Source organism: Falco rusticolus, chromosome 4 (assembly GCF_015220075.1).
Source record: "Falco rusticolus isolate bFalRus1 chromosome 4, bFalRus1.pri, whole genome shotgun sequence".
In the NCBI taxonomy this organism is placed as follows: Eukaryota; Metazoa; Chordata; class Aves; order Falconiformes; family Falconidae; genus Falco; species Falco rusticolus.
In genome coordinates this window covers 106,781,054-106,803,166 of record NC_051190.1, presented here as the reverse complement: position 1 = coordinate 106,803,166, position 22,113 = coordinate 106,781,054, and the positions used below count along the sequence as shown (strand labels likewise).

General features: G+C 41.0%; 1 protein-coding gene across 5 annotated transcripts in view; it reads right to left on the bottom strand.

Moving 5' to 3' along the window:
- Positions 1–22,113, bottom strand: part of SATB1 (SATB homeobox 1) — a 94,014-nt gene that overhangs the window by 58,954 nt on the left and 12,947 nt on the right. For 2 of the 5 annotated variants that reach the window (XM_037385466.1, XM_037385470.1), the window contains exons 1-5: positions 15,897–16,645; positions 12,726–12,961; positions 8,733–8,909; positions 7,774–7,900; positions 6,923–7,046 (exon numbers count right to left, since the gene is read on the bottom strand). In XM_037385466.1, the coding sequence (XP_037241363.1) occupies positions 6,923–7,046; positions 7,774–7,900; positions 8,733–8,909; positions 12,726–12,936 (639 nt within the window). In that variant the 5' untranslated portion in view covers positions 12,937–12,961; positions 15,897–16,645. Of the gene's footprint in view, positions 1–6,922; positions 7,047–7,773; positions 7,901–8,732; positions 8,910–9,546; positions 9,692–12,725; positions 12,962–15,734; positions 15,805–15,896; positions 16,646–22,113 lie in introns of those variants that run through there. The other 3 variants (XM_037385467.1, XM_037385469.1, XM_037385471.1) reach the window with 3 other exon arrangements.

The following is a 22,113-nucleotide window of genomic DNA, read 5'->3' as shown; positions in this document are numbered from 1 at the left end:
CGCCCTTCGTGCAAGCATCCCAGGGTGCTTTACAATCATTATGAGTTAAAATTAAAACTGAAGCACATACAATTCCTAATAGAATCATTTTAAAAATGCTAAACAGAACAAATAACTTTTAAGTCTAGATTTAAAAGTCCCAACAGCCAGAGCTTTCCTTACTTCAATTGGCAATGAGATCCAAAGCTAGGGAGCAAAGCGACTAAAGGCTCTCTCATGTTATGTTAAAGGATCTCTCATGTTGTTTATACTTGTGCAGTACTCTACAGCCAACAATTTGCCAATAAGAAGGGGAAAGAAAAAAAAATAAAAAAGAGACTTATTCGCAATCTTGCTTTAAAGGACACTGGAGGAGTGGCTTGTTAACCCTCTAATAAAGTTATGGGGAAAAAAAAATAAAAAAAAAAAAAATCAGTGTTTGCACTTGGCCATGATTGCGTTAAGAAGTATGCAAGAAACATGAATGAATGAATACAGATTTCTGTAGCAGTGCATTACTTGACTGTTTCTTAACCCACTGAACGTAAAAATAAAAAAAAGCAGCGCATAGGTTTTTATATATATATATATATATAAAGCAGAACATCATCACAAATATTTAAAAAGCAAGTTATTCTATAGAACATTCTCAGGACCACTGAGTCGAGTAGGGCTCAGTTCTACAACACGTGCACATTTCAGAAGCAAAATGTATCAGAAGATAATGTGCCCTGTTCCTTTTTTGTTCCATCACTTCCCTAAAACTCGAAGTCCATATGATGCAGATAATCATTCACATGACACAGTTCTCAAAATTGCTGAGATAACCCCAAGTGGTTAGCACACAAAGTGGGGAGCACAGTTCCAAAAATGTTACTCTCTTAGAAACACATGAATTTTGTACTTTGTTCACAGGACAGCCTGGCAGAAGACAGCTACTTACATCCTCATACAGCTGACTTCAGGAGTGTAAAAGAAAAAAAAAAAAAAACCCCAACAAAAAACACTACTAGCACAACCCCTCTATTGGACTCCTCACTTTTTCAGAAGCAGAAACAAGGCCTCATGCAGCGCGGATACTACGGAACACACTGATGCTGCAGAGTCCTCTGAAGTCAGAAACTGCATTTATTTGAGAAACAAGGTATATTCCCCTTCTCCCCACAGCAAGTCCAGGCCCCATAAGTGGGGCACCCTCATTATAGTTAATTCTAATGAAGAGGCAGAAGAAAATAGCTATGTTTTTTCTCTTTTAACAGGGCACTGCTCAGATAAAACAGCTGCAGACAGACAGATAGAGCTTTAACACAGAGAGTTTAGGTCATCTAAGGAACATAAATCAATGATCAAAAGATCAAGTGATTGAAAGGCCGAGTATCCTGCCAATGTCCTCACACCACTCTACCAACACACGTATTTCATCTTCCCTGTCCCATCAACAATAGGCTCAGTACTGCCCATTCTATCTGGATGGCTAAAAAACATAGGCACAAATTTTAATAGTCAATTAAAAATGTTTTACAAATCCAGATACACGTCAGCTTGAAGAGACATCAGAGTGAATCCTCTCAAGCAACTGAGGGGTGGGTTGAAAGGCCCTACCTGCCAAAACCTGAGCCCAGGCCCTCAAGGATTTACTTCCTTGAAATAATTAATGACAACTTTAAAATCTGAGGTACAGTAACTTCTAAAGTAGAAAAGGAGCTGCATTCCTTGCTTAGGTTATTAATTATTGGGGGAGGGGAGGAGGAGAAGAGGAGAGAAGAGAATGACAAGGAACAAAGAAATCCAAGGGACTTGATCTCAGGTCTGGGCAGGTAAGGTTGAAAGGGGAGGGCAAAAAACACCTTTCATTTTTGTAAATCATCGGTTAAAAATGGCTCATAAAAAGCATGTATTTTGGCAACTCTTAATAGCTCATTCCTTGGTTATTTATAGGTCTGGAAATTTTAATTTTAGCAAATGCAACTTTTTTTGTTTGGGTTTCGAAGGGGGGTGGGTGGGTCAGAAGAGCAGCGAGGAGGCGCGTGCGGATTTCTGTTGCACTGCTTATTTGCTATGACGGCCAGGTGCCTTCGGATCAGGTGAACTGAGAAACACTGATGTTCTGAGCAGGCTTTCTGTCTGGTGTCTCTGCCAGATCACATAAAGTCTGCACAACATCTGCATAAAACAGCACGCAAACTCAGGGCAGGTTATCTGAAGAAAAAGGGAAGTATATGATCTATAGCATGCCCATGTCAGACACAGGCAATTATTCACTACGGCACAGAAGTTTGATCAAAATGCAGTCAGGATGGCTATATTTATCACAAGTGCAAAACTATTCAGACTTCGGTATCATACCAGCGCTTGTTTCTGTGCGTGCATACATCTCATGGAATGCAAGCGTATATCCCTCTAACTGAGAAAACACCATTCCCTCATCATCAAGAGCGAAATTATGTAAAAGACATTAAAGACATGGGGGGGTGGGGGTGCACACAAATATCTTCAAAAAAATTAAAACAGTAATGCGATATCTGTAAATGACTGTGCAAGTATCGCATCCTTTGGATATATTTCACAGAAATCTTGCATGTCCCCTACAAAATATTTTAAAAAATAATAAATCATGAGATTTGAGATTCTACTATACATCAAGGCCTGGAATTTCTCATCTGTAACGCACTGACTATTGGTTGCCCTGACAGTCAGGCTAGACACAAGCAGTTTCAAAGGATGACCAAAGGAAAAAAAACCCTAAATTCCACAAACAACAAGAAAAAAAAACCACAGCAAAAAACCACCTTCGCATTCCAGGATACTAGGAGAGAAGCAAAAGGATCCCTTGCTTCAGAAGTGCTTTTGCAGTGTTTTGATAAAGTGCCTGTTTGTGAACACTAATGACAATCGTTCAGAGAATCTTTTTGTAGAAAAAAAATAAAAATCAGGTGAGATAATACTAGTAGAAGAGTCAATGTCATTTGATCACTGCCATATTTTCAAAGCAGCGCCCAGATACTAATTAATCTGTACGATCTCTTCGTTTCGTAGGTGACTTCTTATCTTCCTTTCAAGGAAAAGGTTACAGGAACTCAAGATAAGGGGTACATCTAAATGTTCAAAAGCACACAGTGAGTTTGCTCCAGAATTATCAAAAGAATTTCCAGCCTTTTCTCAGGCCAATAGCCCATGCTGCTCTCCTCTCCCTCATAACAACTTATCTAACTATATTTATATATATACAGAGAGAGAATAATACAATAGGGACAAAACAAAACAAAAACTATTCATATCAGCATAAACACTGTCAGTAGTATTTCAGTTATTTCAACTGTGGAAGTAATAAGAGACTTCTGTGCTAAAAAAGAAAACAGAACACAACTATGGAAGTGAAGTATGAAAATGCTAGGACTAAGGTCAAGTAGAGGCATGAAAGAACTAACATTACACAAATAAATGCAACAGGCCAGCCTGCCTGCCTGATCACTTTAGAGCAGCTCCCAACAGACTGGAGTAGAGTAGAGCTTCCGTGCAAGGGGTTGGAAATAAGCATTGATGGTAGAACAATTTCTTCACAACCCTTTGGAGACTGAAGAGCCAAAACAGGAGGGAAATGAGATCTAGGCCACTCGCAAGATGCACCAATTTAATGGAATGCACAAGATTGCCCAAAATTGAGCCTCAGATTAAATTCCAAGTTGCCTTCCCCATCAAAAGAGGTCTGGAGAGGAAGCAGAAATTAAGCGAGTCATGCGAATCAAATGCAAAAAGTCTTTCACCTGGCATCTGCGTATGCTGCTAGTCTCTAGCAATAAAATCTGCAAACCCAAGGTAAAGAATGAAAATACATACTGCAGCGCATAATTCAGAACAGGCTTGGCTTGTCCATACAAAGTTTGCAGCGTCCTTTTACCTTGCCTGCTTGTTAGCAAAAATGTGAGACTAAACCTCTAGACAGATGCCTGCAATTCCATGGCAATTCAGAGCCATGTATTTGATCCAGTCTGTGCCGAGCACTCCAAGTCATGTTGACAGGGATTCCCTGTGATGCAGGCTCATACACTGAGCAATAAACCTGGCCTTCAGGGGTGGCCACAGAAGTCACGGAGCAAGACAATTACAGTAGCTTCAAAAGAGACTATGTATTCAACTCTCCTAATGAAAGCAAGATTCACAGTGGTGCTTTAGCAAGGGAAGGCATGAAGAGTTTAATCCTGTACACTTCCAAGGTTTTAGTTCGACAAGAAAGCAAATGGTAAAAAAAACTATGACCAAAAAAAAAAAAAAAAACCTTCGGTAGATGATGCTGTTAAGTTTTCCAGACTCTATAGTAAAGACAAACTGGATCTCAAAGTTTGTTTGCTCACATATTTTCAAGCTATTAAATATATCTGCACTACAAAAAATAGTTTGCTTGGGGTTTTTTTGCAGTACATAGAATGTCAGTATTCTGAATAAACCTGAGTAATTTTTTAATACACAAAATGCAAGACTAATTATGAAAATACAGTAAATTTTAAGGATGATGATTCTCAGTTTTCTGTGCTTAGACGGGGCTTCAGAGATGCCATGCATTGAGCACAGCAACTTGAATACTTTGTAACAAATCCTTCCATATCTACACCAAATAGAGTACCGCTAACGACAGTGACAGAAAACGATAACTACTCTCATTCTCAATTTGAGTCATCTCATCATGTGGTTAATAAATGATATCCATAACAGTGTTAATAAGTTATGGTACGGTGTCATTGCATTAGTTTGCATTCGTGATGAAGCACTTCACATGGCATTACCTATGCCCATGAAGTACATAACAGGAGACACCACTTCTCTCTCTCAGAAGACTCTCCCATGCTGGCATTTTGATGGACCTTCAAAGGAAGCATTGCCTCCTGACCTCTGCCTTGCCCTTACTTCTCACCTCTGTCACTGCAGCACGCCACTGCGGGGCAATTCACAAACTTTAATACATTTAATAGAACGCAGACACTCTTAAATCGGTGTCCCTTCCATAGGAGAAATATACGATGAGTTATTTAGGCAAATACGGGAAGCATGCAGATCAGTTTAGTCATGTGAAAAGGACACAGTCAGATCAACACGTCCTCCCTCAAGCTCCCGGAGGGAAATGGAAAGATTTAGACTGATGGGCTCTCGATCAACCGCTGTAACAGCTTGTTCTTCTAAAAGTTAAGAATAAATAAATGTATTTTAAGCTTAATGTGATTTGGTCTTTAAAGAAAGAAGAAAAGCAGAAGCTATTTACATTCTTGCAACCCAACTACTGCAGTGCCAGTGGAGACAGAGGTGACAAAAGTAATAAGCATGCTTTTAACAACAGAAAGAAGCTCACAGCTTTAAATATATAGTTTTACAAATAACAAAGTGCAAAACAGTAAATAAACAGCCCCAAATGAGAGTTCTGTAATCTGGGGTTTTGGTCATCTCAAGTGCTAACTTCAAGAGCTGTGATTAGGCAAGATGCTTTCTGTCCATTAAAATTATTATATAAAGATGCAGTATAGTTTAAAAATCAACTTTTTAAAAGAGTGTAATTATTGAATTGTCTCCGGTACCATAATACTGTCTCTAGTGAAGTATTCCTTTTAAAAACTTTTTTCTGCTTTACCACTGCATCACCTACATATATACAGAAGCTGCTACATGAAAAAAAATGTCCAAATAGAAATTAAATATCCCATCTCGATAGAATTTACTTGCTTTCTATCAGTATCAATTAAAACACAGCACTATTAGATTAAAACGGAGAAAAATCCCAAATTACCTGCAGCCTCCATAAGCCAGCAGTGCAAAACCTCACATGCTTTTATAGTAGGTATGTACAAGATAACTTTGCAGACCTATTACTGGAATGGTTTGCAACCAGTGAAGATAATTTTGATTATTTCCACTTCAAAACTTCCTATATTGGAGCCACATCACTGAAAACAGTCTAACCATAAGGGGAAAAAAAAGTGATGGGAAAACAACCTGCTAATATATCCACTGGAAAGACAAAGAGAGTAGTCCTCTATAGATTAACTGAAGTCTTTCAGAGACAAAGACTCCAATATTCTGAGCAAACAAAATAAAATTCCCATAAAAATCCCATGACTTCCTTAATTTCCTTTTCCCCCTCCCTGCAACTAGCATAATTTATTTGTATACTGGATTTGTCTCCACTGCACCACAACAAAACGCATTTTAAAATTTAAAAGGTAAAAATAAATATGATGTTCCCACCACAGCCATCACTGGACACAGTACTGCATAGAAAAAACAAGTTGCACCTTCACAGTTATTTCACAAAAGAATGACAAAAAGAACGGCAAAAAAGAACAATAAAACTAGGACTCGAGGAAAGCATCAGTTCAATTTTTAGCAATGCATAAATTGATGTTTCATTTTTGTTTAGGTATATTTTGATTAGAACTAATAAATGACTGATTTTCCTTTGGTTGTTTGCAACAACAGCACATCATCCAAAGAGCTTTATTCTTTATTCCCTGCTCATATAGCATGCCGAAGACTGTCTCATTTTATGAATTAGCATTTAAAACTACTGTAGGTTATCTAACAAGCATTCAGACTCAATAGTACTTTTGACAGCAGTAAGTAAAGAGCCTTTTAACATCTTGAACACATGTGCTTGAAAAAAGTAGTTGCATCAAAGCAGTTCAAAGACTGAAGACAAAAACCAGTTAAAATCCAGTTTGCTGTGAGACAATTTTAGTGTGGTGTAAACAACCTTTCACGACTCCCCATGGGAAACATTGTAAGACTACGTTCAAAATGAATCAGGCATATTTATAAAGATCACAAAGTGGTCAAATGAATTTGCATTTTTGGCAGATTCACTCCACGGGTACTACTTGCTACAGTCTGTAGAAATCTCAAATCTCACATCAGCGTTGCCTATAGTGCTTTATTATTTATTACATGTTATGCTAAGTACCTGTGAAAGGGGACATTCCTTGGCCAATGAACTCTGGTTCATATCCTTCAGTAAGTCCTTCAGAGCATTTCTTACTGTTGTGTGAGACCATTGTTCAGGAGGCAAGTCTTCTAGTTTAGGGCAACTATTTGAAACACAGATTAGAAAAGGGATTATTACAAGATTGCATCCTGCTGCAGAACATTCCTTTAAGACAGACAGATTTCATTTTGCGCATCAAGCAGATGCATCTGGAGATTGCTCTCGGTCTCCTGATTGTTCCGATTAGTTAATTACTTTATACAACACATCTGCTGTATTGATGCATGAATTATACATCAGCTGCATGTGGCGACTATTTTTTCATGTTACTTCTACCTTCCTGCTCTGATGCGCTTGGTAAAACAATTTAAGGTGTAATGCTTTCTCACGACTGATCATGAAAAGCATTAATATATTAACCATTTTTTTCTTTTTTGTTACCATGAAATTTAAGAACCTAGATGGCAACAATAAGTGTGAGCAAGTCATTCTTTTACAAAATGCACACAGATGGTACTGTTCATGATATGCAAAAATATTTTTCTCTTAAGTAAACTTTATGTAAAATGCCTTCTTGTAATGCATCATTTAATTGACTAAAATGCAATATAGTTTTAATGAGATATCCAAAGAAAATCTATGTATCAGAGCTATAAAAGTTTTCTGCAATAGTATACTGTAAGTTAAAGAAGAATTAGAGTAACTAAAAAGGAATTTAGATAAGCCTTTGTGCTTTGAGCAGACAGCACAGTGGGAATTAAATACAAGCAATATTAACAGTAAGAGCAGACAAGTAACAGTTCACGTCCCAGAACTGGTATGCAGCTTACCTGTGTAACTGGATTTTCAGTGTGACCACATGATACACATCTTGCAGCATGTCTGCTACTGTAGCATCAGGGGCATCTGTCACATAGGAGAGTGGAACTGGATTCCACTTCCCAACCTGGATAAGCCCTGTGGGATTTTTGTTTTTTGACGGGAGGGGGAGTGGGCAAGAAAGACAGGAAAAATTGAAAAAAGTAATTTACCTGTTAATTCCTAGGGGCAAAAGAAATCTCTGACTTTAACAAGATCACCACCTTTGTTTCTAGCCTCTTAAATCCGGCAAAACAAAAGACCACCACCACCCAAAACCCCCACCCACACACTGCCAAGGATATGTGTTATCTATATTATGAAATTATACAAATGCACTACAGTAGAGATTTTTTTTAATATGTATATAAGTGTATTTTCCTAAGTTCCCATGAATTCAACAGGACATGATATAATAGTTAGCATCCCTCTTAATAAATTAGAAAGGATTTTGCAATGTAAGGACTGTGTACATAAAAACCCCACAACTTTGCAGTCTATAAAATCATCAGGAACAAAATACAAGAAACAGAGCTAGATATTCAGTCATAAATGCAAGTTGACTCTCAACAGTCCATCTGCTCAAATATGCTTTACACTTCCTTGTGGATCCTCAGTGGAGCAGATTATTAAGGTCAATAAGCATACTAATGATTCAGTCAAAGTCTTTTTTTTTCTTTAAACAAAAACACAAAAAAAACCCCACCAAAAAAAACACCCAACCAAAGAAAAAGAATTTACCTCCACATTCCCCATGAACAAAACATGTACTAACTAAACAAAATACATTAAGGAAAAAAGAAATCAGAGATAGAATCTGCAAGAAGTTTAAGTAGTAAAACCTGCATCACATTCCTGAAGGAAATCCTGCCCCTCCCCCAAGACCGCACAAAAAACATAATTCATCGTACAATTTCATAATCTTATTTACCTTTTGCTTGGGCAGCAGAGCTGTGAGAATATCCAAGTGATAGCAATGCCATTTCAATCAGTTGGTTGAAAAGCATATCCTTCCTCACCAACACAAATTCTGCATGCTCCTCCTTTGAATCATATTCAATGGCATTTTCATAATGTTCCACTACACAGAAAACTGGAAGCATACTTCCTATAAAAAAAAATTAAATTTAACGTATTAAACTTGAGTTATAGTAGAGTAGGTGGGTCTATACAGCATTATGTAAATAAAACCTGTACGAACAGGCACAGGAAGCATCAAGAATCATCACAAATATTTGATAAACATATTCCCCGAGTCCTTTCCCCTCACCCTCCCTAAAAAACAGAAAGTTCTACAAAACATACATCTCTGAAAAGCAGAAATGCCAATTTATCTCGCTTGATCAGATAGAGATTTAAAGAATTACCTTCTATAGAAATAACAAGGTTGACTGAAGAGAAGTTGATTCTCTCTGTCCTGCCTGATTTGTTGTGAGTAGCAGGCAGCATGAGAACCTAAATACATACTGCAGATGTCTTCACTGTAAGCCATTTTAGTACCAGCTACATAATTTTGTGCGTTAACATTAAAACTTTCTTAGCCCTGCCAAAAATATTTAATTGCCTTCAACATCAACAACAAATCACCTTGTGTGTCATACATTCACTCTGAAAAGAGTACACAAGGAAACAAGGCAAAAGTTAACACTAATTCGTGCTTCATTCACTGAGTGCACTTGAGCACTACTTTCACTCGCATCTTTAAGAATCAAATCATGATTTCAATGCCATTTTAAGAAGCGTACCTGCAGTTCACGCTTTTTTTGTTGTTGTTGTTGCTGCTGCTGTTGTTGCCTCCTGCCCTTTACATTCCACTTTCTGGTATCCACTGCTATTTTGATATGCCTGAAAGTAATTACTAATTTCCAGTTTTGTAGCATCACACGACAAACCCTTCCCTATGTTGCACAGAATATTAAGCAAATAACCTTTTTCCTTTCCTTTTGCCTTTTTTTTTTTTGTTGTTGTTTTCATTTTTTTCCCCTCCCTTTTGACAACAGACAGAGAAGTAACAAATGACTTGAGTTGTTTTGGGGACAAAGTCTCTCCCAGCAATCAGATTCCTAGACCTTGTGAAAACCCCTCCCAGCCTCCCAGCCGGACACCGATGACACGATGACCTCGGACCCGCCGTTTTAGGCCCCGGTCCTGTCTCACTGGCTCCAGCAGCACAGGTTAGGATCTCTTAATGATGGAAAGCAAAAGGGTTAAAAGCAGATGTACAGAACTGTCTTATGGCAGCCTGCCAGAGGGGTATCATCTTTAGCATAAATGATGACAAGGGTTATTTTAACAGGGCACCCAGGAACTCCAATTAGTCCTACAATGTTAATGCCTCTATAACCACTGCCCTCTGGACTTACGGAAACCTCCTAACCTGCTAAGGTGCACCAGACGTGCTGTAGTCTGAAAAGAAGATTTACTCTTGACAACAGATAAATGCTTTAAGACCGAGACTGTTGACTTGTGCTCTAATGTATAGCGAAAAATCACGATAAAAAAAGATACCTCTTAAGCACGTATATTTAAACTACATCTGTTCACCAGAGAGTCAATCCCTGGCAAACAAACCCCTTCAGGCTTGCTTGGAAAAGCTCACAAACTCACTCCAGTTTGCCCAATAGGCTCAGCATGAAAGACAAGACTAAAAGCTTGCCAATATTTATGTAGTGCAGGAAGGAGCTTTTTTTTTTTTTTGTCCTGTTTTTTCAAAACCTAAGTGAGCCTGGTCAGGAAGGGAGAGAAGACCAAAGCAAAAACAGTACATGCAAATTGGCGATTTCTTCATTGGTTTTAATTAAGCTGTGGAGAGCTTTCTAAAGCACACACACGCTTCATCTGCAAAAAGGTGGTGCGGGTGTTCCCCCCCCCCCCCCTTCCAGGCTCTCACAATTGATGTTTGACCTACTACCATCTGACTCAGAGTAAGGGTTCAAAATTCTTAAGTAGTTTCACAGTTAATACCCGAAGATGAAGTGTAAACAAAGCTTCATTTTAACAAACAGTGCAGATACACTCAAAAACAGCTAAAGCTTATTTGTTTTTCCCCTTATCAGTTCCTACAAATTAAGCCATGATCAGACACAAAACTAGCAACGCACAGGTACTTAGCTGCATATCAGCACACTTTTTGCCAGGGACACAGTCTCTTGAGTTGCAGCATTCTGGAAAATGTGGTACTTTAAACAACACGGGAGAACCTTCTGGCCAAATTGTGATGTACAGCGTAGATTATCAGAGGTGGATCCTGGTAGTGCGACACAGGTATCATCTGACTACAAATCAAGCCACTAAATCTTTTAGCAAACTGTCACTAGTGTCCTTCTGTTAATGTGAAAAATGTTATACAGGAGAGCACAATCTCAGCTGGCTGATCACTCCTGCTAGTACTTGGCAAGACTTCCAAGTGCAGCAACTTCATAACCTTCTAGTATTAAAGGGGAGAGCATTGGTCAGTGCTTGCTGCTAAAAATACAGAATGATTTAAACCTGAAGGCAGTGTTAGAGCTTTTGCTGAAGGTTTACGAGTCTGTGTAAACAGCACGTCTGCCATAAGGAGCAGTGAAGTCTGTAGAATCCTTGTCTAAAACTGTCCTGGCATTAAAGTTTGCTGTGCAAATATCACATAATACCAGAGACAGCTGAAATCTCCTATTTAGGAATTTATGGAACTTATATGTTTGCAGGCGTCAGAAAGTCCTTTTTATATAGCCCCACTGCTTCACTGTACAATGTTAATGCACTCTGCTTGAAAAGCCATAATAAATTATATTTTTAATGCTCTTACCCTGGCTTTCTTAAGATGCATACATTCTTGGCAAACAATCAATAAATAGGGTAATCATGAGCAGAGGCCAAAGAATTTGCTGAAGTGCTGTTTTTCCATTTTTAATAGATAAAGATCTAACAATACGGACTGCTGTGTCTGTTCATTTCAGGATCAATATATTCTTTGTTTTCACCAAACCAAGGAAAAAATAAATGATTGTACGATAAATGTTATGCATCAGACACAATGAAATTCCACTGCCTTCTAACTTTGTGCATTTAATAGTCTTGGTTGCATTTTGCACTTTGCTTAGCAAATGCAAGAAAAATCTGGACTATAAACATACACCGATTATACTAAGGAAAGTAGAGGCTGTTTTAAAACAAATGCCAAATTACTTGCAGCGTATTTTGATTTAAATTAGCAAGCCTGCAGGACATGGTCAAAAAGACTTACACATTTTGAGAAGCAAAATTTATAGATAATCGTCCATTAAAAGTATTTTCAGTGCAAACAAAAGCCATCCATATATAAACATCAATGATTCTAAATGTGCCTTTTCCTTGTGTAAATGTCTAATTACAGCAAACCAGCCACTGAAAAATATGACACCCAAGTTGTTCATTGTTCAATAATGAATTGTACTTAAGAAAATAAACTGCAAAGATTGACATCATAAATGACTTTTCCAATGTGATACCTAAAGATTTACACTCCCTCCTTTAAACCAACTTGCAACTGTTATGGAAATACTGCTGCCCTTCCAAGCTTGGACCATCATTAAGAGGGAAGGCAAAATTTGTTTTGGGGGTTCGGTATTTACTCTTAGATATTTTTGCGTTTCCTAGCCCAACACCTACTCAAAGAATTAATGCATTACATTACTTCTATTTCAATGTAGGAATTTGCTTTAATCAGGGCAGCTAGCCTTTACCTTAACAAAAATCAGACTCCACCCTGTAAAGCAAGATGCTCCACCCAAGCATGAAGCTTACATTTCCCAAATGTGATTTATATCAGAGTTGGGAATATATAGTATTTTAGAATGGAGATTTAATCCTGAAATATAAATGAAGTAGAGTCTGCAAAAGTATGCTTTCCCCAAAAAATATTATCATCCATATTTCTCCAATGCAGAATTATCAAAAGTGTTACCTTTTCTAATATTAGTTTTCATCAGGTGTCCAGAGTGTTTTAAAGGCACTCCTTGCATTTTAGTTCCTGTACTTCCAAGTCTTCCTCTTCCTAATGGGCTCCCATTCTGTTCCAAGCGCGCAATTTTGGCTGGTGGACCCTTCGGATCGCTTACATTGTTAGACATTTCTGAATGTTCTTTCCCCTGAGTTGCCTCGTTCAAATGATCCATACTCAGTCCCGCCTCTAAAGATCACCTGCCATGATTCAAAAAAAAAAAAAAATATATGTTGTACACGTGTGCGCATATGTATACGTATACAGCCTGCACATGTACAGAGATATATATGTATCATAAGCTCACAAAGAAGAATAAATAACTATTTTAACTGGAAAGAAGATGCCTTTTTTAAAAGAAACAAACTTACTCTCCAAAAATGACCTCATACCCCAGTTTACAGAGAGATCGCATCATAATCGGGTGGAATTATTTCTTAAAAGCCAACCAGAGTACCCTTCAAAAAAAAAATAATCTTCAGAGATATTCTATTAAATCTGAGAGAGACTAAGACTCATCTAAACAATGATGATTGTCAAGGTATGTGCTCCAACACAGCTATTGTTACAAATCTCACAGAAAGGTCTGTTATTAATCCCGGGTGTTTTTAATATGTTAAGAGGAAGAGAGAGAAAGAAAAAGATTCTAGTGAGATATTTCTCAATCTATTTGATTAAAAAAAAATGGATGCACAACAATAGAGAGACTGTTAAAACTTTAGTTGAGGGAGCAACAGATTTATCAGAGATGTAGGAAATTGTTCATTTACAATTCCTTCCCCCCCCCCCCCCCCCCCCCCCCTTAAAAATAGAAGTTAGAGGATAATTTAACTTCGGAAACCAGTGGCGGGATATGGTTGCTTTTGAGTTTCCTAACCAATGCTATACGAAGAGTTTATCAACTTTGCAAAGTTCAAAATATGTCTATGAAATTTTTCAGATGTTAAGCTTTAAGTGTTAAATGGAGTAATTTATTGAATTAAAAAAAATAATTGAGAAGAGCAGAGAGCATCTCACAAAACATAATGCTGGGAAAAACCCCACAATTTCTACAGCACTTTTGAAGCCCTTAAATATATTTTAAAAAAAAATACCAACCAAACCTGGGGGATGATAGCTTACGTGTTGGCACAGCTATTTGAAACCAAAACTCAGCAGTATTTTCAATAGCAAATTAAGGAAAGCTATATGTTAGCATGCTTATATTACCCTTTTTATAAACTTTTTAAACCTCCGTCCACGAATAACGATTCCAGTTAAATCACTAAAAATCTCCCAAGCCTAGAACGTAATGGATTAAGTTTAGAGGATTTTTGTCTCTCATCAGAATCTGTTTTGCTAATTATACTAAAAAACCCAAACAAACAAACACCACCACCACCACCCCCCAAAAAAAAAATAAAATCTGTTGCTGAGAACTGAGACGTCTTTCTGGTTATGATTTCATTCCTCAATACTGTTGTGATTGTTAGGTGTTTCACCCTACTTTCTCTAACTGCGAAAGGTGTGACTACACTGGCAATTATGTTATGTATATAATATAATGACTAAGGACAGGTGACTAGACATAAGTTTATGAACTAATATTTACATTAGCAAGTAAAAATACTAATACTGGGGAAGTCACATTTAGAAAGACTGGTGTGAATCTGCTAATTGCTACTTTCTTTCAGTTGCCTAGTAATTCAATACATTTTCTGACATTTCATAGCAAAGCTATTAAAGCCTACACATCTTAGGATTTTTTTTAATATATTTCTCTGTCATCGGTATATATGCCAATGACAATTCTGTAAACTATTTTTTTCTTGTTTGAAAATCATGCTGCTTTTCCCCGATATGGTGAAGAAAGAGGTAATATATTAATCCGAACATTTACAAGCAACCTCAAGAATGCCACTGAATAGCTGAAGTTCAGAAAATCATTTTCCCTTATGCTGTAAGGTGACAGGCTAAGGTTTACCATTCATCTTGATCCCACCTGTTTTAGGTTGTGTGTCTCATTAACAGTAAACGTGCCTATTTTAGCCACTTTTCGAAAAGATTTTTTTTTTCGTTGTTTAGTGTGTTAACTGCAGCCTAAGCAAAGAATTGCAGATTCAAATCATTAACATCTTCCGATGTTTCTGATGATGCTAACACGCTATAAAGCTGCTTTTCCGAGACTGGTCTCTCTCAAGAATAAGAATGTTAACAAAAAAGAGGAAAAAAGGGGGAGCGGGGGGAAGAGTAAAACCAAACCAAACAAAAATGCCTCAAACAAGAAAATCCTTGTCACTTTTGGCAACTTCAGAAGTACTCTAAGGCACTGAGATTCTTTGCTACAAAAAGTATCTAGTCATCATGAGTCAGAATCGCACTACATCATGTACAGTGAATAAAAGTGATAGAACGCAGTTAAGTTAATGCACTGACTACAACCAAAACATCAAATGGGTCATTTTTGCTTGGCCTGAGAATACCCACCCATCGGCATCCTTTCACCGCTTAGTCATCTTGTAAAAAGCTTTATGTTACAAAGCAAAATTACATGCACATAAAACACCTAATTTACTCATTTAAACTCCATGCCCAAGGCTAAAGTTCACTGAAACCTCAGTTTGGAATAGTGATGAGCAACAACCAGCGTGGCCTGCCCAGGGAGAGGGTTGCAGAGAGGAACTATCACCTCCGCCGGTTCCAGGCCAAGAGTTTCCCTGGGTTTCGCGTTTAGGCATCTCTCACAACTACAAGTTTTCATCACAGGCATTGAGAGAAGAGCACAATTTCAAGGCACAGTTTCCCAGAGACAGCGTACACACGTACGGGCACACCGCGCAATTTCTGAATGAGAGTCGGTGCGGTATCTCCTTTTGTCGCGACGTAACGCCACCGGTATTATATTATTTCTTTCTCTCCTCCTGAATCAGCCCCCTCCCCATGCCTTTCCCCTCCTCTTCCCTCCCTCCCTCCCCCATAAAAACCCATAATCACATTTGAGAGAGGCTCCGCACTTATCCGTTCCATATGGCTCTCACAATCCAGGCCAAGCTTTCCCTGTGACCTTTTAAAGAGACAAAGAAGCAAAGTACTTATCTAGAAACAGAAACACTGCAGTTTTCTGAGTGAAATTAGCAAAACCGACCCGAAACTCACCACTTCAAAACTTGACAGCATATAAATAACAAAAACAAAGGAGGTTTCCTTTGCAGCCCGGGTTCTTGAAGAGGAAGAAGTTCAAGACTGATGTTTTCTAGGTCCCCCCCTTTTTGGAGGGGGGGAGAGGGGGGGCAGCAGACCTGAGGACTACTTCCCCTAATATTCCCTTATTTTTTTCTTTTTTTTCTTGTTGCTATTTTCCTCTAGGCGGGGAGGGGCAAAAATAGATAGCGAGAAACAGAGTAGCCATGAGCAAAACCGGCAATGGACAAAAAATACAGATTAAATGTCTTTTGAGAAAGCCAGTTTTCGAGGTTTAGCAACGGAAGGAGCTGAAGATCAAATTGATCAGACAAGTGTAACGCTCAAAACAAGGAATTCATAACAATAATAAATAATAATAATAAAATAAAGTAGCAGGTTTAAATGGAGGTGGAGGGTGAATTAAGTCTAGCTATCCTTTCAAAAATAAAACCAATGCGTACAAAAGCAAGTGAGAAAGGGGGGTATTAAGAAAAAAAAAATAAAAAGAAAAAAAAAAAGGCAGCTTTTCTATCCAGTGTGAAGAGCAGAAAGTCTACTTCTAGGTTGTCACTTACACTATTATTCTCCAATAGGCACCCAGAGGAGCTGCACACACAGAAGGCGCCCGCTCCCCTCCCCCTCCGCAAAAATACACACCGTAACAGCCCCCAAACTTTCTGCGGAAACCTCAGCCCCAGAGATCGCTACTGAAGATTAAAAAAAAAAAAAAAAAAAAAAAAAAGTGCAGAGAAAACTGCAGGAAAAGGCACTAAAATGCCACTTTTAATCTCGCCTTTGCGGTCCGGGGAGGGGGGGGGGGGGGGGGAGGGGGGGAAAAAAAGGCAGAGAGGACCTGTCTCCTCTCATTTACCGGGGGCTGTTGTGCGAGTGAGGGGGGAGAAAGGGAGCGAGAGAGGAGGGGAGAGAGAAAAAGAACAGAGGGGAGGAAGGAAACACACACAACAAGGCACAGCACCACCACTACAAAAAGTGACGAGGTTTCACTCCCTCCGAGTCCAAAACCGGGAGAAATTATAATTAAAAAAAAAAAAAAAATATCCCAAACCTCTCTATTCAAAAACAAAAAAACCCAAACAAATAAAAAAACCCACCAAAACACAAAAAACTGGTTCTGCTTCTGCAAAGAAGAAAAAAAAAAAAAAAAAAAAAAAAAAAAAAAGGAAAATCTGGGAACTCCGAGAAGAGTTGCTCACAAGAAGGGGTAAAAAATACAAAATAGAAAGGTTGCAAAAAGCCAACAACAACAAAAACCAAGCCAGCAAAAACCCAATAATAATTGAAAAAGAATAATAATGGTAGGCTTTGTTTTTTTGTCTTTTTTTTTTTTTTTTTTTAATTCTCGTTTCCCCTGGCTGGCCGAGTATGGTTGTTATTTAGGCCGGTTTGGTGGTTGTTGCTGGATGTTACATGGATATACGTGTGTGTGTGTGTGTGTGTGTGTGTGTGTGCGTGTGTGTGTCCCCGGACGGAGCTGCCTTGCTCTGCTCTCTCCCCCCCTCCTCTCGCTCTCTCCCTCTCTCTCTGTTTCTGTCCCCATTAAATTATTACTTGACTCATCACTACTCCTCCTCCTCCTGCTGCTGCCGCCGCCGTCCCCTGCTCACAGCCTCCTCTCCTCCTCTCCGCTACCGCTCGCTGCCGCTGCTGCCGCTGCCGCTGCTTCTTCTTCCTCCTCCTCATTTTAATACAAAATAACACCGAGGCCACCGGCTTTTTTTTTTTTTTTTTTTTTTTTTTTTTTTTTTTTTTTACAGCCCGAGACGGGAGGAGGACGCAGCCTCCCTGCTGCTGCCCGGAGCCCTTCCCCGGCGGCCCCGGATCATCCGACGCGTCCTGGGAGAGAGAGAGAAAGTGGCAGTGGAGGAGGAGGAGGAGGAGGAGGAGGAGGAGGTGGTGAAGGAGAGAGGCGGGGGGGGGAGGGGAGGTCGGCGGAGGGGGGGGGTGGGAAGCGGGGGGGTCGGGAGAGGAGAGGTGGCAAGGGGGACCGCAAGAAGGCGCGGGGAGGGGGCGCCGGGCCGGGGGGGCGGCCGCCGCCGGTAGGTGCGCGGGGGGGCCGGGGGAAGAGGGCGTGCGGCTTCCGGGCGCGCACGAATTTGCAGCCAGCTGGGTGCGGGTGAGGCGGCCCTGGCTGCGCCGCGCACAATGCCCGCCGCCCCGCGCGCCCCGCGCCGGCCGCGCGCCCCCTGCGCGCACGCACGCACATGGCAGATGGGGCCTGCGGCGGAGGGGGCGAGCCGGCGGCAGCGCGGAGTGAGGGGGACCGGGGGGGTGGCGAGGGGAAAGGGGGAGGGGGGGGGAGGAGGAGGAGGAGGGGCGGGGGTGAAGGCTGAACAATATCCTGCCGGCGCGCCGAGCGCGCCGCGCCCGCGCAACCCCCGCCCCTCGGCGCAGAGACTGCGCGGGCCGCGCCGCGGCGGGCAGGTGCACGGCGGAGGCGGCGCGTTGCCCGGCCGGTGTCCGCGCCGGGGCCGGCGGGGGGGCCCGGGCCGCTCGGCCCCGCGCTGCCGCAGGTGGGGGCGCGGCGCGCCGCGGGGGCAGCCCCGGGCCGCCTGGGGGGCGAGGGCCGCCCGCCCCTGGCAGCGCGGAGGGGAAGGCGCAGCACAGGGCGCGCTGCCGGGCGGCGGCGGGGGCCGGGAGGCGCAGCCCCCGTTCCGCGCAGGGCACCGGCCGCCAGCCCCGGCGGGGTGAGGCGGGGGGCGCCGGGGCTGGCCACGTCGTGCGGCCGCGCACCCCGCGGTGGGCGCAGTAAGTCGCTCCGTGCTCCTGCGGTGAGGTGCTGCGGGCCGCCGCGCCGCGGGACGCTACGGAGCGGCCCCCGTGTCGCCTCTGCGGAGCGGGACCGACAGCCGCCTCTGGAAGGGGAACGCTGGAAGGTGCAAACGTATTGACAGAATAAATAAGTGCCAGACAGACATGACTTTTTCCCGTCATGCACTTGGGGGGGGGGGGGGAAAGTAACCCAACTAGACAAACTTGAAAGCAACAAGTTTGTACAAGCTACGAGATAAGCAAAAAATTAAACTTCTTTATTGATAAAATGAACAGTGTTTGAATATGCTACGTCGAAAAGGAAAGTTGCGTCAGCGACCAAAGGAAACGTGAATTATTGCACAGATAGGTAACGAAAATATTTGGGATAGTAACTTTTTAAAAAAACAAACAAACCACCAACAAAACCCAAATACACGCACACCCCTCATACCGAACTACACACACAAACTTGAAGCAGCAGCAAGAGTAGGCAAGTGAGGAGGCTAATACTGGTTCTTTAATACACAAAACAGCATGGCCTCTGAACAAAGAAAAGGTGAATCAATAAATCTATGAAGAGCAAAATCATCGCTACACGCATATTACTATAAAAGAAGAGGATTGCATTGAGACTAGGTAAAGAAACAAGCTGACGTTTACCAAAACGAGCACAAACAGCGTACAGGGCATGCAGGAAACAGAAAATGGTAATAGGGTGAAATACATGAAATATTTATCATATTCAGCAATGCACAAAATAGATTATAATCTCAGAAGCAAAGAAATGCGGCGCTTGAAAATGAATGTGTTACATAATGCTATTATTCACAGCGGAGCAAGTGGAGGTGGCGCACAGAGGAAACGTGAAAAGTTGTGCCTGGGTGGCATGTCCTGAGAAAGGTTACTAATACTGTTACCGAGAGTGAGGAGAAGGAAAAAAGAAAACCAACCAAGAAACATGTTTCACAAAGAAAAACAAGGGAAAATGTAGATGACATCTTCCATAACATATGATGAAGGGATAACTGTCTGGTGGGTTGTTTATTTAGAAACCAATCTTTTTTCCAACAAGACTGATTATTATTCAGTCCCTCTAAAGGGGGGGTGGGGGGTGCGCGCGGAAAAAGAGAGAATTATTATTTCCCAATACGTTCGAATACTTGGAGGAAAAACGGTGTTAAATTACTTGAATTCAAACTTTGCGGGCACAATGGAAAACACCAACATTGTATCCCTTGCCGTCCTTCTCTGGAAAGGGTGACACAGTGAACCTGAGCAGTGAGCAAGGCTGACCACTAAAAAGACTCGTGAAGGGTGAGCGTTTCAGCTGGCAGTATGCTGCCTGCAGTGTGATGGGAGAAAAGGACGTTCAAGATAATTTGAGAAATGCAGAGCTGATTAGAATTAGAGCAGATATTTAGAAATATGATTTGGAACAAGATTTGGGACTAAACCACCCGCGATTACAGGGTATGGCAATAACAAAAAAAACCAGAACAACAACAACAAAAGATTAAAATCTGTTCTAAAATAACTCGCTTTGGTGTTCATAAACCATTCCCTTCATGGTCAAAAAAAGCCCTTAAAATGTCCAGATTAAAACAAAGTGATTAATCTAAAAAGCAGAGACAGTGAATTAAAGGAGCAGGGAGATAACAATCTGATAATACAGGAGCACAGAAGGCCTAATAATGATATTATTACGCACACTAACCAAACACTGACAAACAAATATTCTGTTAATTATATAATCATGCATATGCTTCCTATGCTTGAGATAAATGATAATGGAATATAACTCTCTTCTTGAAACTGCATGTATGTACTAAACCCTATAAACTCCCTACAACATGGATTAATCTAATTCCCATATATCACTTATGCCTGGCAAAGTATTTACTACAGACTTGGAAGGCTCAGCGTGGAACCCTTGCTTTGACTAGAAAGTATGAATTACTGAAGGCTGCTACGTCTTGACGTATAGACAACCATCAGATATCTCTTATCAATACCAAACTACTTGGAATCAATTCAAGATACAGATATCTGGTTTTACATTTGTCCTATTCCAATTTGCACTTCACTGTGTCAACTTTGATATTAAAATGTTCCACTAGAATAAAGAGATTTATAATAAAAACATATATAAAGAACAGAAGATGAATAGATATTGTCATGGATACATACGCAGGCAATCATTTAAACACGCAGCAATAGTAACATCACATTTTTCATAGCTTCTAGTCAACATACAGCAGACAAATATACGCTTAATAAAGCTTATTAATCCTTAATAAAGTTGTTGCACTGTGTTTATGATACGAACATGCATTTTGCACCAGGTTGTGTTGAAATAAGACAAATACTTAAAAAGTTGGACTGTGTTTTTTCAACCCCCTGGTGAATTAACTCCTGAGTAGCAGTCTCAGTAGCTGAAAAACAAAACAAATTCTCCAGTGTGGCAGGCCGGCCGCCTCGGTGCTTCCTAAGGTCTCTATTCCAATCTTTTCTTGTTCAAAATAAATTAGGAAATACGGGCCCAAATCTTGAGGCTTGGCTTTTGTGCAATGCAAACAGAAATGACCTGGCAGCAAAGCAAAACCAGCATGGCTGTGTATTCTCTTTTATCAGATTTCTTGGGGGAGATCAGGCTGATTGGGTTTTATACATACGTACTTCTGACAACTCTGTGGCCATTCGGGCAACTTGTAAGCACCAGCCCATGCTGGAGGGGATGCAGAGCTGTGCAGCGGCAGCAGGACTGCTGGGAAACTCACTTCAGTGGGGATTTGAATGCATTTTCCCCACTGCGAGGGGCGATGCGTGCACGTTTATGGCTAATGGTAACTGCTGGACAGCAAAGCAATGAAAATACCAACCCACGGCTTCCTGAAGGTAAACACCTACGGCTAAAAGGTGGATGGCTTCCCGATGGGCTTGCGCCTAATTGCCACATGGGTTAGACAGAAGTGTGTGTGAAGGGGCATGCACCCTACTGCGCAAGCCTCAGCGTAGTCACCGCTGCAGTGCGGATGCAGTCCCCTGGCCCTACAAGTTCTGCACCTCTGAAGTTGTTTTTCATTCGCCTCTGACTGACTTCCCCTCCATTTTTCCCTGAACAATAGTTGCCTCACACCACTCAAACCCTGTGACCAACCTGCCTATGGCAATCTCAGCCTATGTACGACCCGAGAATCCGATGCACACTGATGCGAACTGCAGCATTCTGTGACATCCCCCACGCTGAACTCAAAAGTTGCATACCAACCTAGATTTTTTTGACTGCAACCTGCCCTAGCCTGGATAGGATGCCTGTCAAAAAGCAAAAGTGCTATGAAATGAAATTCATAGCACTGAAAGGCATCGCACACAAGCTGTCGTCCCCTCTCACATTTTGCATGAGCAATTTCTGCTCGTT